This window comes from Rhodamnia argentea, chromosome 3, assembly GCF_020921035.1.
Source record: "Rhodamnia argentea isolate NSW1041297 chromosome 3, ASM2092103v1, whole genome shotgun sequence".
Taxonomy (NCBI): Eukaryota; Viridiplantae; Streptophyta; class Magnoliopsida; order Myrtales; family Myrtaceae; genus Rhodamnia; species Rhodamnia argentea.
The window spans coordinates 34804870-34817866 of NC_063152.1; the positions used below are offsets into that span (position 1 = coordinate 34804870).

Consider the following 12997-nt stretch of genomic DNA (forward strand, 5'->3'; position numbering starts at 1 on the left):
TCATCGTCAATCGTCGCTACCCGTTGTGGTACCCGTGGCGGTGGTATCTCCAACATCATCGCTAAAAAATTCGTGTTTACGATCTAACTCTTGGTGTCGATATTTCGCCCTCGTCCAATCGCCGACACAAGCTTGAGCTTCCACAGAGTCCGGGCTTAATCTTGAACGGCGAGCGTCCAAAATTAATCCTCCAGCACTAAATGCTTGTTCAACTGCAACCGTTGAAGAAGGGGTTGCTAATATTTGACGAGCGATGAGGGCGAGAACCGGTTACTCGATTTGGTGACTCTTCCACCACTTCAGGATTTCGAAATCTGTACTATGTTCCGCATCACGAAACTCAAATTGAGTGGTTAAATATTTTTCTAATTCAGAAATACTACCTGTTGCCCCTTTTTTTTTTTTTTTGCCTACTCATAAGCATATTATACCCTCTACTAAGTGAACTACCACCTTCGCTACGTGAGGCAGTAGATTGTAAAGATCCGGAATCACTTAAACCATATCTACTACAAAATTCTCCATATAATGCTACTATAGATTCTTTAACATGTCTTAATATATTTGAAATATCTATTGAATCTTCCAAATGTAAACAATCATGATAATACACATTCAAATAATCTTGTAAACCTTCTAATTTAATACGTAGATCAAAAACAATACCAACTAAATAGACAAGAGGAATTTGCAAATAATAATGCAACCATTTTTCTCGCATTACTAAAATAGTTCGACCTAATTCGGTATCATTTTCATATTCACTAAAAACACTACCAATATTAACACACTATTAAAAATAAATGCGTAGTAGGATAATAAATACCAGATAAAGTCTTAGTAGCATCATTAAAAATTTTCAAAATATCTAAAATTTTCTTGCAAACGTCCCAATGTTGAGGAAGTAAAGTAATTTCAGGAATATTTTGTGAAATAAGCATACATAATAAATCTTAATATTCAAAAGTTTGCTGAAGCAACTCGTACGTAGAATTCCAACGAGTCGGAATATCTTTTGGAAATCTTCTTGCCCTTATCCCATTTTGTTTACAAAATTTTCCCTATGATTTCATACATTGGGGACGACTCCATAAAAATTTAATTGCACTTTTTGTTGGGGCGAGAGAAGTGTCAAGAGTTCGTAAACCATCTTGTACACATAAATTTACAACATGACAAGCACATCTAATGTGAAAAAATTGTCCGCCAAAAGTGGGTTTGCAAATATTTTCTAATTCGGGAATAGAAGCGGTATTTGCGGCGGCATTATCAAAACCAATTGAAAATACTTTATTTATTAAATTATATTCTTCTAAAACTTGCCTAATTATTCTATAAATATTATGAGCGGAATGGCTTTCATCAAAAACTCGGAATGCAATAAGTCTTTTTTGAATCATCCAATTGTCATCTATCCAATGACACGTGACACCCATATAAGAATGAATTTGCCAAGGATCACTCCAAATATCGCTACCTATATGCACACGTCCATTGAATTCCGCAAAAAATTTTGCTAAAGATTTTTTTCCTTTTTTATAAAGATGAAAAAATTCGCGTTTAAGAGTATTTTTTGAAATAGTTGGCGCTTGCGGAACCAACGCAGTATTTATCAACTATTTCATATTAAAATTTTCACCAGTATTAAACGGAGCATGATCAAGGGCAACATATTCACCTAATGTTTGTTTATAAAGTGCTTCGGTGAAACGAAATAAAGGATGAGGATTAGAAGTGGCGTACCCGGAAATTTGTTGTTGCGTATTGTCGATCCCCACTTGCGTTGGATGTTTTTTCGTCAAATGCCGACGGAATGTTCCGTAGCCGTCTCCTTTCGTAAATTTATATGTTTGCGAACAATATTTACATTTTACATTATACTTACCTTCGACTTCATCACATACCTTGTCGAAGTGTAGCTACAAGTCCGATGTATTATCTCGGCCCTTCCGTTCCGGCTCATTTGCCGTTGACGTTTCTTCGACACCGGTGGGAGGATGAAGACTTTCTTGTGTTGGAATGTGCTCGACGTTCGGAATCGGGACATAGTTGATATTATCGTCGTCATCTTCCCAACTTGTATACTCACGAGGATCATATTCAGGAATGGGATACTCGAAATCTCCCATAGTCATCTTGCCCTTGTCGGCATTTCCGCTTCCACTTGCCATTTTTGAGAGAATTGATCGGAAATCCGATTGAGAGAATTGAGTCGGGATTGAGAGAATTGAGAGAATTTGAGCGATTTGAGAGGATTTCACAGAGAATTCGAGAGATTGTTCGGAGAATTTGTGACAAAAATGAAAGGGGAAGCATATGTATTTATAGACAAGAATTATTTTTAATTTTTTTTTATTTTATTATAAAGCAACGGCCCAAAGAAGAGAGGGGGGGAGGGGGGGTAGTGGCGGGCCCGGGGCGGAGAGCCCAACGGCTCTCTGCCTCGGGCCCCCTTTTTTTTTTTTTCGCGGTTCGAACCGGCCCAAAACCGCCGGTTCCGGGCGGTTCCCACGATTCCGGAACCGTGGGCCCGGTCAACGGGCTGGTTCTGGGCCGGTTCCGGGCCCACGGGCCCAAATGGCCCCCTCTATTGGAAGGTGTCTGTGAGGCCATCGTTGAGGAGAATAGTCCCACCTTGCGGATTAATTTCATCCGAAATCCAAGACCTCTTCTTGCAGCGTGGCTGTCTTGTCCGTGATGACTGAAATCCAAGACTTTGCAGCATGGTTGTCTTGTCTGTGATGATTGACTTCAAAGGAACAATCGATGAGGTAATTGTCTGCGAAGATGACAAATCTGGCTTGTTTGAATTTCCAAAACCACGCTGCTAATGATAAAATTAATTGCTGTTTCAATTATTGCTTTTTGAACTGTCGCTTTTATCAATGCATGAGCCTTCCAAAGACACTATGTATCTGCATTTCACTGGAAAAACATGAATTGGTACCATGTCATTCCCCTTCTAGGGGCCTCAGCCTAATTGTGCATCTATAAAATACTGAATTAGCATCTTTGCCAAATGTCTTTCGAAGTTGGTTTGCTTTCCACAGTCTGAGCGGCATAGAATCTTGAATTGGCGTTCTGGTTCTTTGTTGCAAAGGCTAGGGTTTTTCCTGATTCACACGTGCTTTCATAAAATGTTGGAACGTTTGCTGAGAATTCAGATTTTCAGGAGGAACTTCTTGACCTTATCCTTGTAGGATCTGTTTAGATTTGAGAGCTTTTAAGATTTCAACTAGCTACTTGAATCAATATGAATGTTAGAGCTGCATAAGGCTGTGTTCTAGTTGATCTCACTTGTGAAGTTGTTCGTTCTTTTTTCTTTTCGTTTTCTGCTCAATCAATTCTAGGTATGGTCATATCTGTCCTCTATTGATTGTGCTTCTTCTTGCTTGGTACTTAGCTTCAGTTCTCAGTATGAGCAACAGAACCGGAGGACATGATCCTGCTGTTCAATCAGACTAAACCTGCTAAAGGCTAGATCCATGGCTGTTCTTTTTCTCCAGATGCCCAAGAGGAAGAGAGCGATGGAAGGAAGAAAGAAGGAGTGAGTTTTCAGATGCAGTTGGAGGTATGAGCACTTCGTTTTTTCATCTTTTAGTCCAGGGTCAAGTTAGTTCTTTGTATCTACAGCTAATCGATGGATTGGGTTTGATGTGATGCGTCGTGGTACTTAAATGATCGTGTGAGCTATTTACCCTGTTTGTATCCTTCCATCGATCCTCGTCGAATGTGTGATCGATCACACCATGTCGCACCGTTGTGAGCAGCCGGCTTCATCCGTAGGGCCTTTCCTAGTTAACGCCAAGGAGGGAGTCATTATTAAGGTGTACATTTCGTTTTGGGTCTTGATGATCATGGGTTCTGAGTCAGAGAGACTTTCTTTCACTTCGTCAAAAAAATTAAGTAGTAGAAATAAAGGCAAGCAAGTCATTATTCCACCACTAGGGACGTGTATCCAGATATCTTTGGGCGCGGCCTCGACGAATAGACAAGAGGGTCATCATGACCCTACTCCCAGCCCGAAGGAGCCAAGGGATGAGCCGCACTAACATTGTCTTTATCTGATTTTTAATAGACATGCAATAATCCAAAACTTCTAACAATGGCAGATATTAATATTTTTTTAAAATTTTCCATATTATGACACGTGTTTTATGGTGCAAAGGGGCCAGTTGAATAATGATGTAATCTATATTGCCTCGATATGCGCTAAACCATTCCTTTATGGGAAAATCTAACATGGCAATTGCCGTGAGGCATGTACAATGCAAAAATCTATCCTATCATGCAAATGCATGCAAAACCTTATTTATGTCCAAATAAGCTCGAGCTAGAACGCAAAGCTTACTCAAGTTGAAGGTTGAAATTTGGTTGGTCTGAAAAGGGTCGGAGTGACTTGGCAAGTTGGCATGACATAGTCTGCCTTGAGCCAAATATTCCCGAGCACGGTATCCAGAATCTTGAAATGAATTTTTCTCTTGGCACTCGTTAATTATACCTAATGAAAAGAATAATTTTATTTTCGACACAGTGATTGTAACCTTAGACGATGATGACGGTGTTTCTAATACAACAAATTCTTTTGCTTGGCTGCTCCAGGGATCTTGCAGACAAATAAATCCGTGAAAATGCTACTTTCCAAAAGCTAGTTTTGAAAGAAATCTCTGCATTTGTTAAACCTTCCACAAAGTTGCTAATGATTTGGGAACATTCGCTTTGCATGGCGTCTTCAGATTCCAAAGGCACGATGTCTGAGCAGAATCTGCCCCGAACGTTTTTGCCATCATGCAATGAGAGAAAGGAATTGAGGTGTTGCATGAGAAAATAGTCCCCATGTTGTAAGACAAAAGCAATTTCATCTTCGAAAACAGGATTAGATAGGCAGACAACCTTTGTTTGCGGATGTACGTACGCGATACCTTCAATTACGTTATCCTGGTTAATTGTGATCTTGCTGAGCTGATTCAATGGTTACCGACATTGTCGCTTGTGCCTCCTGGAAAGCAACCTGCACCCGGAAGACCGTGGAAACTTCTTTGCAATTGTCTGAGTGTCATTTCTGCAAATGAAACCGAACTTCTTCGAATGAAAAAAAAAAGAAAAAAGAAAAAGAAAATTGTCGCTCTTGGCGGAAAGACCCTTAAATAACTCTGTTAAATTCATATATCTCTAAACAAAATTCAGATTGAAAAGATTATAATATCACTCCTTGCAACCTCATTAGCATCTTGCTTAAGGTTTGGATCAGGCGGTACCCAATAATAAAATTATCATCATCAAACTCCTCATTAAACACTTGATTCGTTGTACTTTGCTATTTACATCACAGAAAGAGACATCAACAAATCAGTTTACAACTTTAACATGTGCGCACAACACTCAAAACACTACAAGAAATAGAAGATAACAGACGAATTTACAAAACAATTAAACCTCCCCACAGATCACATGAAATGATCAGTGGGATATTATTACCCATGAAATTCTTAAAACAGTTCATCCTACTACAACCAATCCCTCTCACCTCTTCCTAAAGGTATAAAATTATTATTACCAAAATTAAAAGAGCCCATAGAATCTTCTCCCTCTCTCTGCTTTGTCGAAGGTCGGCTTCAATCGATCTTGTTCTTTGCAAGACCCTAGAGATGATTCGGCGGTAGTTCTCATCACGAATGGGAGGATCAATCCAGACGAAGAAGCCACAATTTCCTGGCTACAATGTTGGAGTAAACAACTTTGTCAGCACAATCAGTACTTGCTTATGAAGAGTGATGCGAAGAGAAATGCAACTGGATAAATCAATTTAGAGCGTGCAGTAACATATAACTCAATTTCTAGGGGCTTCTACATCATCGAAACCTAACAGTTACGAAAATCAGAGACTGCCTTTTCGGAACACGTACCCCGACATTTGGACATGCTCGAAAATGCCTAGCCGGGTCATCTTCAGTCCAAGATGCACGCTTGGCTGTCCTCCTTCCACACGTACACAGTTGACCCTCCATTTCCACTCAATTAGATCGATCAAACTGAACAGCTAGACTCAAAACCCTGCAAACATCGGACGCAAATCAAATAGCAAGAGACTCGAGAGGTAATAAACACCAGATCCGAACATATATACCAAGATCAATTCATGGACCAAAGTGCGAAGTATGGTGCAGCTCTGACTACCCTTCAAGACTATCATCGATGAAAAAGATGAAAAGTACGAGAGGCTCATCATCCCTGCGAAATTTCAACCAAAGGTGGTCTATACATGTCTAGAGCATTAAATATTTTTCAAGAAGATAAGAAATTAACAACTTCCAGGACCAGTTAAGCTGACCGGCCAGGTTGCTAGAGAAGATCCCTACTTCATAGCACAATACCCAGTTCACAAAGATGACACAAAATTCAAACCTGAATTTCAAGTTTATTGGTTTATTTGGGGAAAAGTATACTGGAAGTGCTATAACTTTTGTACGGCATTTACTTGAGTGCCATAACTTTCAAAACGTTCATTTAATTACCAAAATTTTCAAAAATCGTTCACTTGAGTGCCATATTGATGTGGCATGCCGGAAAGCCGACGTGGCTTGCTGGAAAAGTTCTTGTAGCACTCAAGTGAATGATTTTGTTCCGACGTGGCACTCAAGTGAACGATTTTTGAAAGTTATGGCACTTAAGTGAACGTCATACATAAGTTATGGCACTCATGGTGTACTTATCTCGTTTATTTGGGATACAACAACTTCAAGGCATAGTTGCCACATAGACCAAAGTTCCTCCATTAGTCAATCGATTCACATGTACTGGTTAAGAGGCAATGGAACTTACTCATCTTTTTCATCACATTAAATTTTGAAAAGGTTAAAAAATTGGACTTACATTGCTTTGTAACTTACAAGATTGACCCGTCATAAGTCTGGGACCTAAGAGCTCCTCAAAAGTCCGAGGCTGTATAAATAGATAAGCAATTGGAGAGAGGAGTATGGTGATGTCATGATGTCACAGTGATACCTGCTTTATGAAGCGAGTTCCATTATTTCCTTCATACTGTGACATCCCAGGATTTGTGAACTACTAGATAAGGGAAATAATTAAGGTGGGGCCCATTCTTACCTCTTTCTTCTTGGTCAAAGGCGGCAGCAACTCTTTCCCTCTCTCTCTCTTCCACGTTCACTCCTCTGCTGCCTCTTCTTTTCTCTTCTCTTTCTTTCTTCTTTTATTCCTTCTTCAGCCCTCATTTCGTGCGACCACAGCCACCGCCATTGCATCCACCCTTCACCTATCCTTCCATCCGCCACTCCAAATCGTCACCACCACCGTCGTCGTCACTGTAGTAGCCCAGAATAGCCGCGAGACAATCCCACAGCCGAAGTCCCCTGTTTTGCGTCTGTTACTGCTGCTCTGCTCGAACCCTCGCTGTTGCAGCGACACCCGACCCAGCACCGCCTCAGCCACCACCTCAGCCCTCCACTGACCTCTAGCTACCATCCTCGACCGCCTATAACTGCTGCAAAGCCGTCGGAGAGCCCTGGACAGCCCAAACCCGAGACCCTGCTCTGCCTCCCCTGTTTCACGCCCGAGCTCTGTTTTGCTGCTGTCCCATGCTGCTCCGTCTCTCCTCAGCCCAGCTCCGCTTCTCTCCAACCACCACAGACATCCCTTGATGTTATCCAGCTATCACCAAGTCAAGCCGCCGCCATAGCACGCCGAAATAGCCACGAACAGCCCTGCACAGTCCCGGTTCCCCTGTTTTTCTTGCATCTGCTCCTTTATTTTGTCTGCTGCTGCTGCTGCTTCTATTTGCAGCTCACAGCCGCTGCTCCGGCCACCCTCTGCCACCACCACCACCTCCTTCGACTTCCCTCAGACCTCCACCAGCCGTCCCCGTCGTCGTCTCGGCCGTTCGCCGCCCGGAACAGTGGAGAACAGCCGCCTCAGCCCCTGTCCGTGCCTGCTCTGTTCTGTTCGTGAGTGCCCTGTTCGGGCCTGTTTCGTGGGCCAACGGGCTGGGCAGTGGCCCTATCTGACCAGGGCCGTGTCCTGTAAAATGGGCCGAGTGGGCCGGCCAAGTTGGCCGAGAGCCTGGGCCACGTGCCGGCTCCATGGGCCAAGTTGGCCGAGTGTCCAGACCCGTGTGCCGAGACCACGGGCCAAGTGTCCGAGAATTGGAGCCCAAGTGGCCTAGTCCGTGGGCAAAGTTTCCGGGCCAAGTCCAAAGCTCGTGCGAAGGGATTTTCAAGGATCACCGCGTCTAATTCACGGTGAGTCGACCTCTAATCCTTGGCTAGGTCGTTAATTACGTTTGGATTATTTTAATTAGATTATTAGGGTATTTTGGTAGATTAATAGGGCCGGTTTAGGCCGGAGACTCGGTTTAGGTTAAATGGCCCTAATTAATTGAATTAATTCGATTGAGGCTAGTTTGGACGGAATAAGCGATTAATTGATTGACATTGCTTGATCGCGAGCGAATAATAGGTCAAGAATGAGCGTATGACCGATTGATGATTTGGATTTAATTACGTACGATTGGATTGAATGTTTGTCATTGAATTATTGATCTACGCTCGATTATAATTTATGTGGATTAATTGACGAAGTGCTTTGACGGATGGCTAGTTAAATTGATTGATTGGTTGGAGTTCGATCACTCGATTTATGGATGCGAGGTCGCATGGACAACATATGCATTTGTGTGATTACTCAAGAGTTTTGCTATGTGAGCATATCGCGTGAGCATTTGACTAAATGCGGATTATAAACCGGCTATTTGCTGAGTATGCTTGAGTGGTCACACGATGGATTATTCCTGGCAAGTTCGTACCGTGCTAGTCGTACGGAATCATACGACTTGTCGGATGCCTGTCAGTCCGTGTCGTGCCGGTCGTACGGATTACACGGATTGACGGATGCCGGTCGCGGCTTGTGACGGACCGAAGCCCCTACGGGGATTCCCGATAGTGCCGTGTCGTGCTAGTCGTATGAGTCACACGGGCTATCGGATGCCGTCGTCGGAAGTAAGGGACGAAGCCTGGTCCCGCCGGTAGACACCGCCGATCGTAGTGTAAAGTCACACCGGTCGTGTGCAATTGGGCCGGATGGCCGTTAATAATCGGACTACGTGTGATGTCTGCGTATGCGATTGACATGGTATCTATGGGTTGTTATGTATGGCATATTATGTTGAGTATTGCATACCGTGTGATTTTCAGCAGGTGAGCTGCATGTGATTGAGATATTTTTATATCAATATGTGATTGATCGATAGGACCCTCTAGACGAATCAACGCCTTAGCCGGATTTAGGCGTTGACTCACCGAGATTTATATCTCACCCCATCGTTGTTAAACCATTTTCGGGTTCTAAGTGATGGAGCTAGTAATTCTTGAAAAGCCGATAAGGATGAAAGTGACGTAACCCTATTTGGAGTAGGTACGAAGTTGATCCTACCCCGTCCCGAAGTATGGGACCAATTAGCGTGTTATTTCGGTTGACTCACGACGTAATCGTAGATAAAATCATGTTTTTGAATTAATGTGTTTTCCTACTTGCCTATCCCTATTTTATATTTTTGTCCGGGAATATTATACGTTTCCGCATGCGTAGTTAATCTCATGGGTTGATAGCGTGCCTGGGACGCTATCTTTTTAACCCGAGGGACGAGATGACAGGGATGCCGCGCGCTCGAAGATCGGGGCGTGACACATACGGCTCTCTCGAACGAAACCGACCTCGGTTGAAGAAAATGTGCACAAGAGCGAAAGTAGCACTGGAGAAGTACTTGAAGCTCGTGGACGACGTAACCCGAGAAAGAGGAGACGGCGGACGACGGATCGAAGCTCGTGAGGAGGCAAGGAGCGGCGTGGTCTCGGCTTGGAGCCGCCGAGGATCGGGCAAGTGTGATTTGATTGAGGAGCAGCGGGAGAGGAAGAAGAGAACACTAAAAACCCACGTCAGAACCTAAATTTTTATATCAATTTAGAATTTCCTTCATTTATACCCAATTGTAAATTTTGAACAATATGGCGTATTTCCATACGAATTGCCATCAGAGTGATGAAGACAAATATGGTATATATGATAGTGCAAATGAGGTGAAGCGATTTCAATTAAAAAAAAAAGAATTGGGTAGGAAGACAACCTTTTTTTATGCGTTGTACTTACACGATACCATGATTAGACTACTGTTATCGGTTGTAATCTTGTCGAGCCGATGCAATGTTTCTTGACATTTCACTTGTTTCTCTCCGCATGCAATCAACATTCGAAACACCATATTAAACTTACAAAAAAGGAGTAAATACAAACAACATACTTCACTCTTGATACGGGACCACTTACATACCTTATCTCTATATTTGCGAATAACATTCACGTATGTCTAAGCAAAACTTTACATTGAGATAATCATTTCAGCATTGCATGACAATAATAAAGTATTCGTTATAGGATTTATATAAGATGCATCACCAGTATAAATTATATTCTTACAAGTAATTGTTGGGACTTTGGTCTCCAAGTCCCATAATAAGGTGAATGAGAAGTGAGGAATGGAAAATCCAACATTGGAAAAAGAGAAGTTGAGAGATGGGTTTAAATATGAAAATCTCACAAATGGGTTTGGGCCCCAAGGGACACCCCATTTTTGTGGAAGGGAGAGGACCTAGGCTTTGCTAGGTTGACCCGCGCACGCCGCCACGAGCCGGCTCTCGGGTTCGGGTTCGGGCTGGGCTAGTTCCTTTGTCTTAAGGACACAACGTGAATTCGTTGAGCTCGGATCAATTGTCTACATTCGGATTACTCATTTGCATTTGCTTTCGGGTTTTTCGTTCAACTTTGCAACTTTGTGTGTTCGTATAGTTGACTTTTGAATAGTTTATGTAGTTGGCCTTTGAATAATTTATGTTTTCTCAACATCAATGACGCCTATTGATTCTGTACCAACTCATGCAAAGAAGGCAGAAAAGTTCAATGGGAATGATTTCGTGGAAACATTCTCACTTCATGTGTCACAACTACATCCTCAATGGTCTGGACAATTCCCTCTACAATGTTTATAGTCTATTGAAAACGGCTAAGGAATTATGGGAAAGTTTGGACAAGAAGTACAAAATTGAAGATGTTAGGTTGAAGAAATTCATCGTTGGCAAATTTCTAGATTTCAAGATGATTGATTTCAAAATCGTCTTAAGTCAAGTTTAGGAACTTCAAGTGATCATGCATGACATTCATGCTGAAGGGATGATGATGAGTGAATCATTTCAAGCGGCTGCTTTCATTAAAAAGTGACCACCATCTTGGAAATACTTCAAGAATTATCTCAAACACAAGAGAAAGAAGTTATCACTTGAAGACTTAATTGTTCAATTGAGGATAGAGGAAGACAATAGGCTTTCTGAGAAGAAAGTTGGCAGAAATCTGGAGGTCTCAAGGGCCAACATTGTTGAAGAATGCTCGAAAACCAACAAGAAGAGGAAAAAGTATGGAGAGGGATCCACCCAAGGCGCGAAAAATTTCATTGCCAAATGCTACAATTGTGGAAAGTCCGGATATCGTGCCAAAGACTGTAGAGCCAAGAAAAGAATGAAGATTCAAGCGAATGTGGGGGAACAAATTTCCAATGGTATTGATGATATCAATCTTCTTGCTATGATATCCGAGGGTAACATGGTGGGAAACCCCAAAAAATAATGGATTGATACTGGAGCAACTCGTCATATTTGTGCCAACAAGTCGATGTTCTTATCTTAGACGCCTGTGGGAGGTGATGAAAAAATCTACATGGGTAATTCATCGATCTCTAAGGTTGAAGTTGTTGGAAAGGTTGCTCTGAAGATGACCTATGGAAAAATAGTGACACTAAACAATGTGCTACATGTGCCGGACATACGCAAGAACTTAGTGTTCGGATCTCTCCTTAGCAAGAATGGCTTCAAGTTGGTGTTTGTATTTGATAAGTTTGTACTCTCCAAAAATGAGATGCATGTAGGAAAGGGTCATCTCGGTGATGGTCTTTTCAAGTTGAATGTAATGATTATTGTACCCAATGATAATATGAATAAAGTTGTCTCTGCTTATGTGCTTGACTCTCCTGATATATTGCATGCTAGACTAGGACATGTTAATTATAAGTCAATAAAGAAATTAATGAACATGGGGTTATTGCCAAAAATTTGACTGTTCAAGTGAAAAATGCTAAGTGTGTATTGAATCTACGTTTTCTAAGCCTCCTTTTCATTCCGTAGATAGTAGAATCACAGAACCTTTAGATTTAATACACACAGATATATGTGATATGAAAACAATACCGTCAAGGGATGGTAAGAAGTATTTTATCAATTTTATAGATGACTGTTCGATATATTGTTATGTTTACTTGCTTAGTAGCAAAGATGAAGCTGCGAATGCTTTTCGAACTTTTAAGTCTGAAGTTGAAAATTAAGTAAATAAGAAAATTAAGATGATAAAAAGTGATAGGGGAGGTGAATATGAATTTCCTTTTGAGGAAATTTGTTCCGAGTTTGGTATCATTCACCAAATCACCCCTCCTTATGCGTCACAAGCTAATGGAGTGGCGAAAAGGAAAATCGGTCTCTAAAGGAAACAATGAATGCATTGTTGAATAGTTCCGGTTTACCACCAAATTTGTAGAGGGAAGTTGTTTTGACGGCAAATTTCATCTTAAACAGAGTACCTCATAAAAAGACACAACAAACTCCCTACGAGAAGTGAAAAGGCAGAACAACTAATTTGAAATATCTCAAAGTGTGGGGGTGTTTGGCTAAGGTTACGGTTCCTAAACCTAAAAAGGTTAATATAGGACCAAAAATTGTTGATTGTGTCTTTATTGGGTATGCTCTTAATATTAATGCATATCGATTTCTTGTTCATAAGTCTGAGGTCCCGGATATTCATGTTAATATGATCATTGAGTCAAGGGACGGTTCATTCTTTGAGAATATATTTCTGTATAACATAGTACATGAGCTAATTGATAATGATA

The 12997-nt window shown here is 41.5% G+C and overlaps 1 protein-coding gene across 4 annotated transcripts in view; it reads left to right on the forward strand.

Moving 5' to 3' along the window:
- LOC115731022 (F-box/LRR-repeat protein 7-like) overlaps nucleotides 1–2797 on the forward strand; it is a 33114-nt gene extending 30317 nt beyond the window's left edge. For 2 of the 4 annotated variants that reach the window (XM_048276630.1, XM_048276632.1), the window contains 2 exons: nucleotides 2598–2719; nucleotides 2754–2797. In XM_048276630.1, the coding sequence (XP_048132587.1) occupies nucleotides 2598–2705 (108 nt within the window). In that variant the 3' untranslated portion in view covers nucleotides 2706–2719; nucleotides 2754–2797. The other 2 variants (XM_048276631.1, XM_048276633.1) reach the window with 1 other exon arrangement.
- The last annotated feature ends 10200 nt before the right edge of the window (nucleotides 2798–12997 follow it).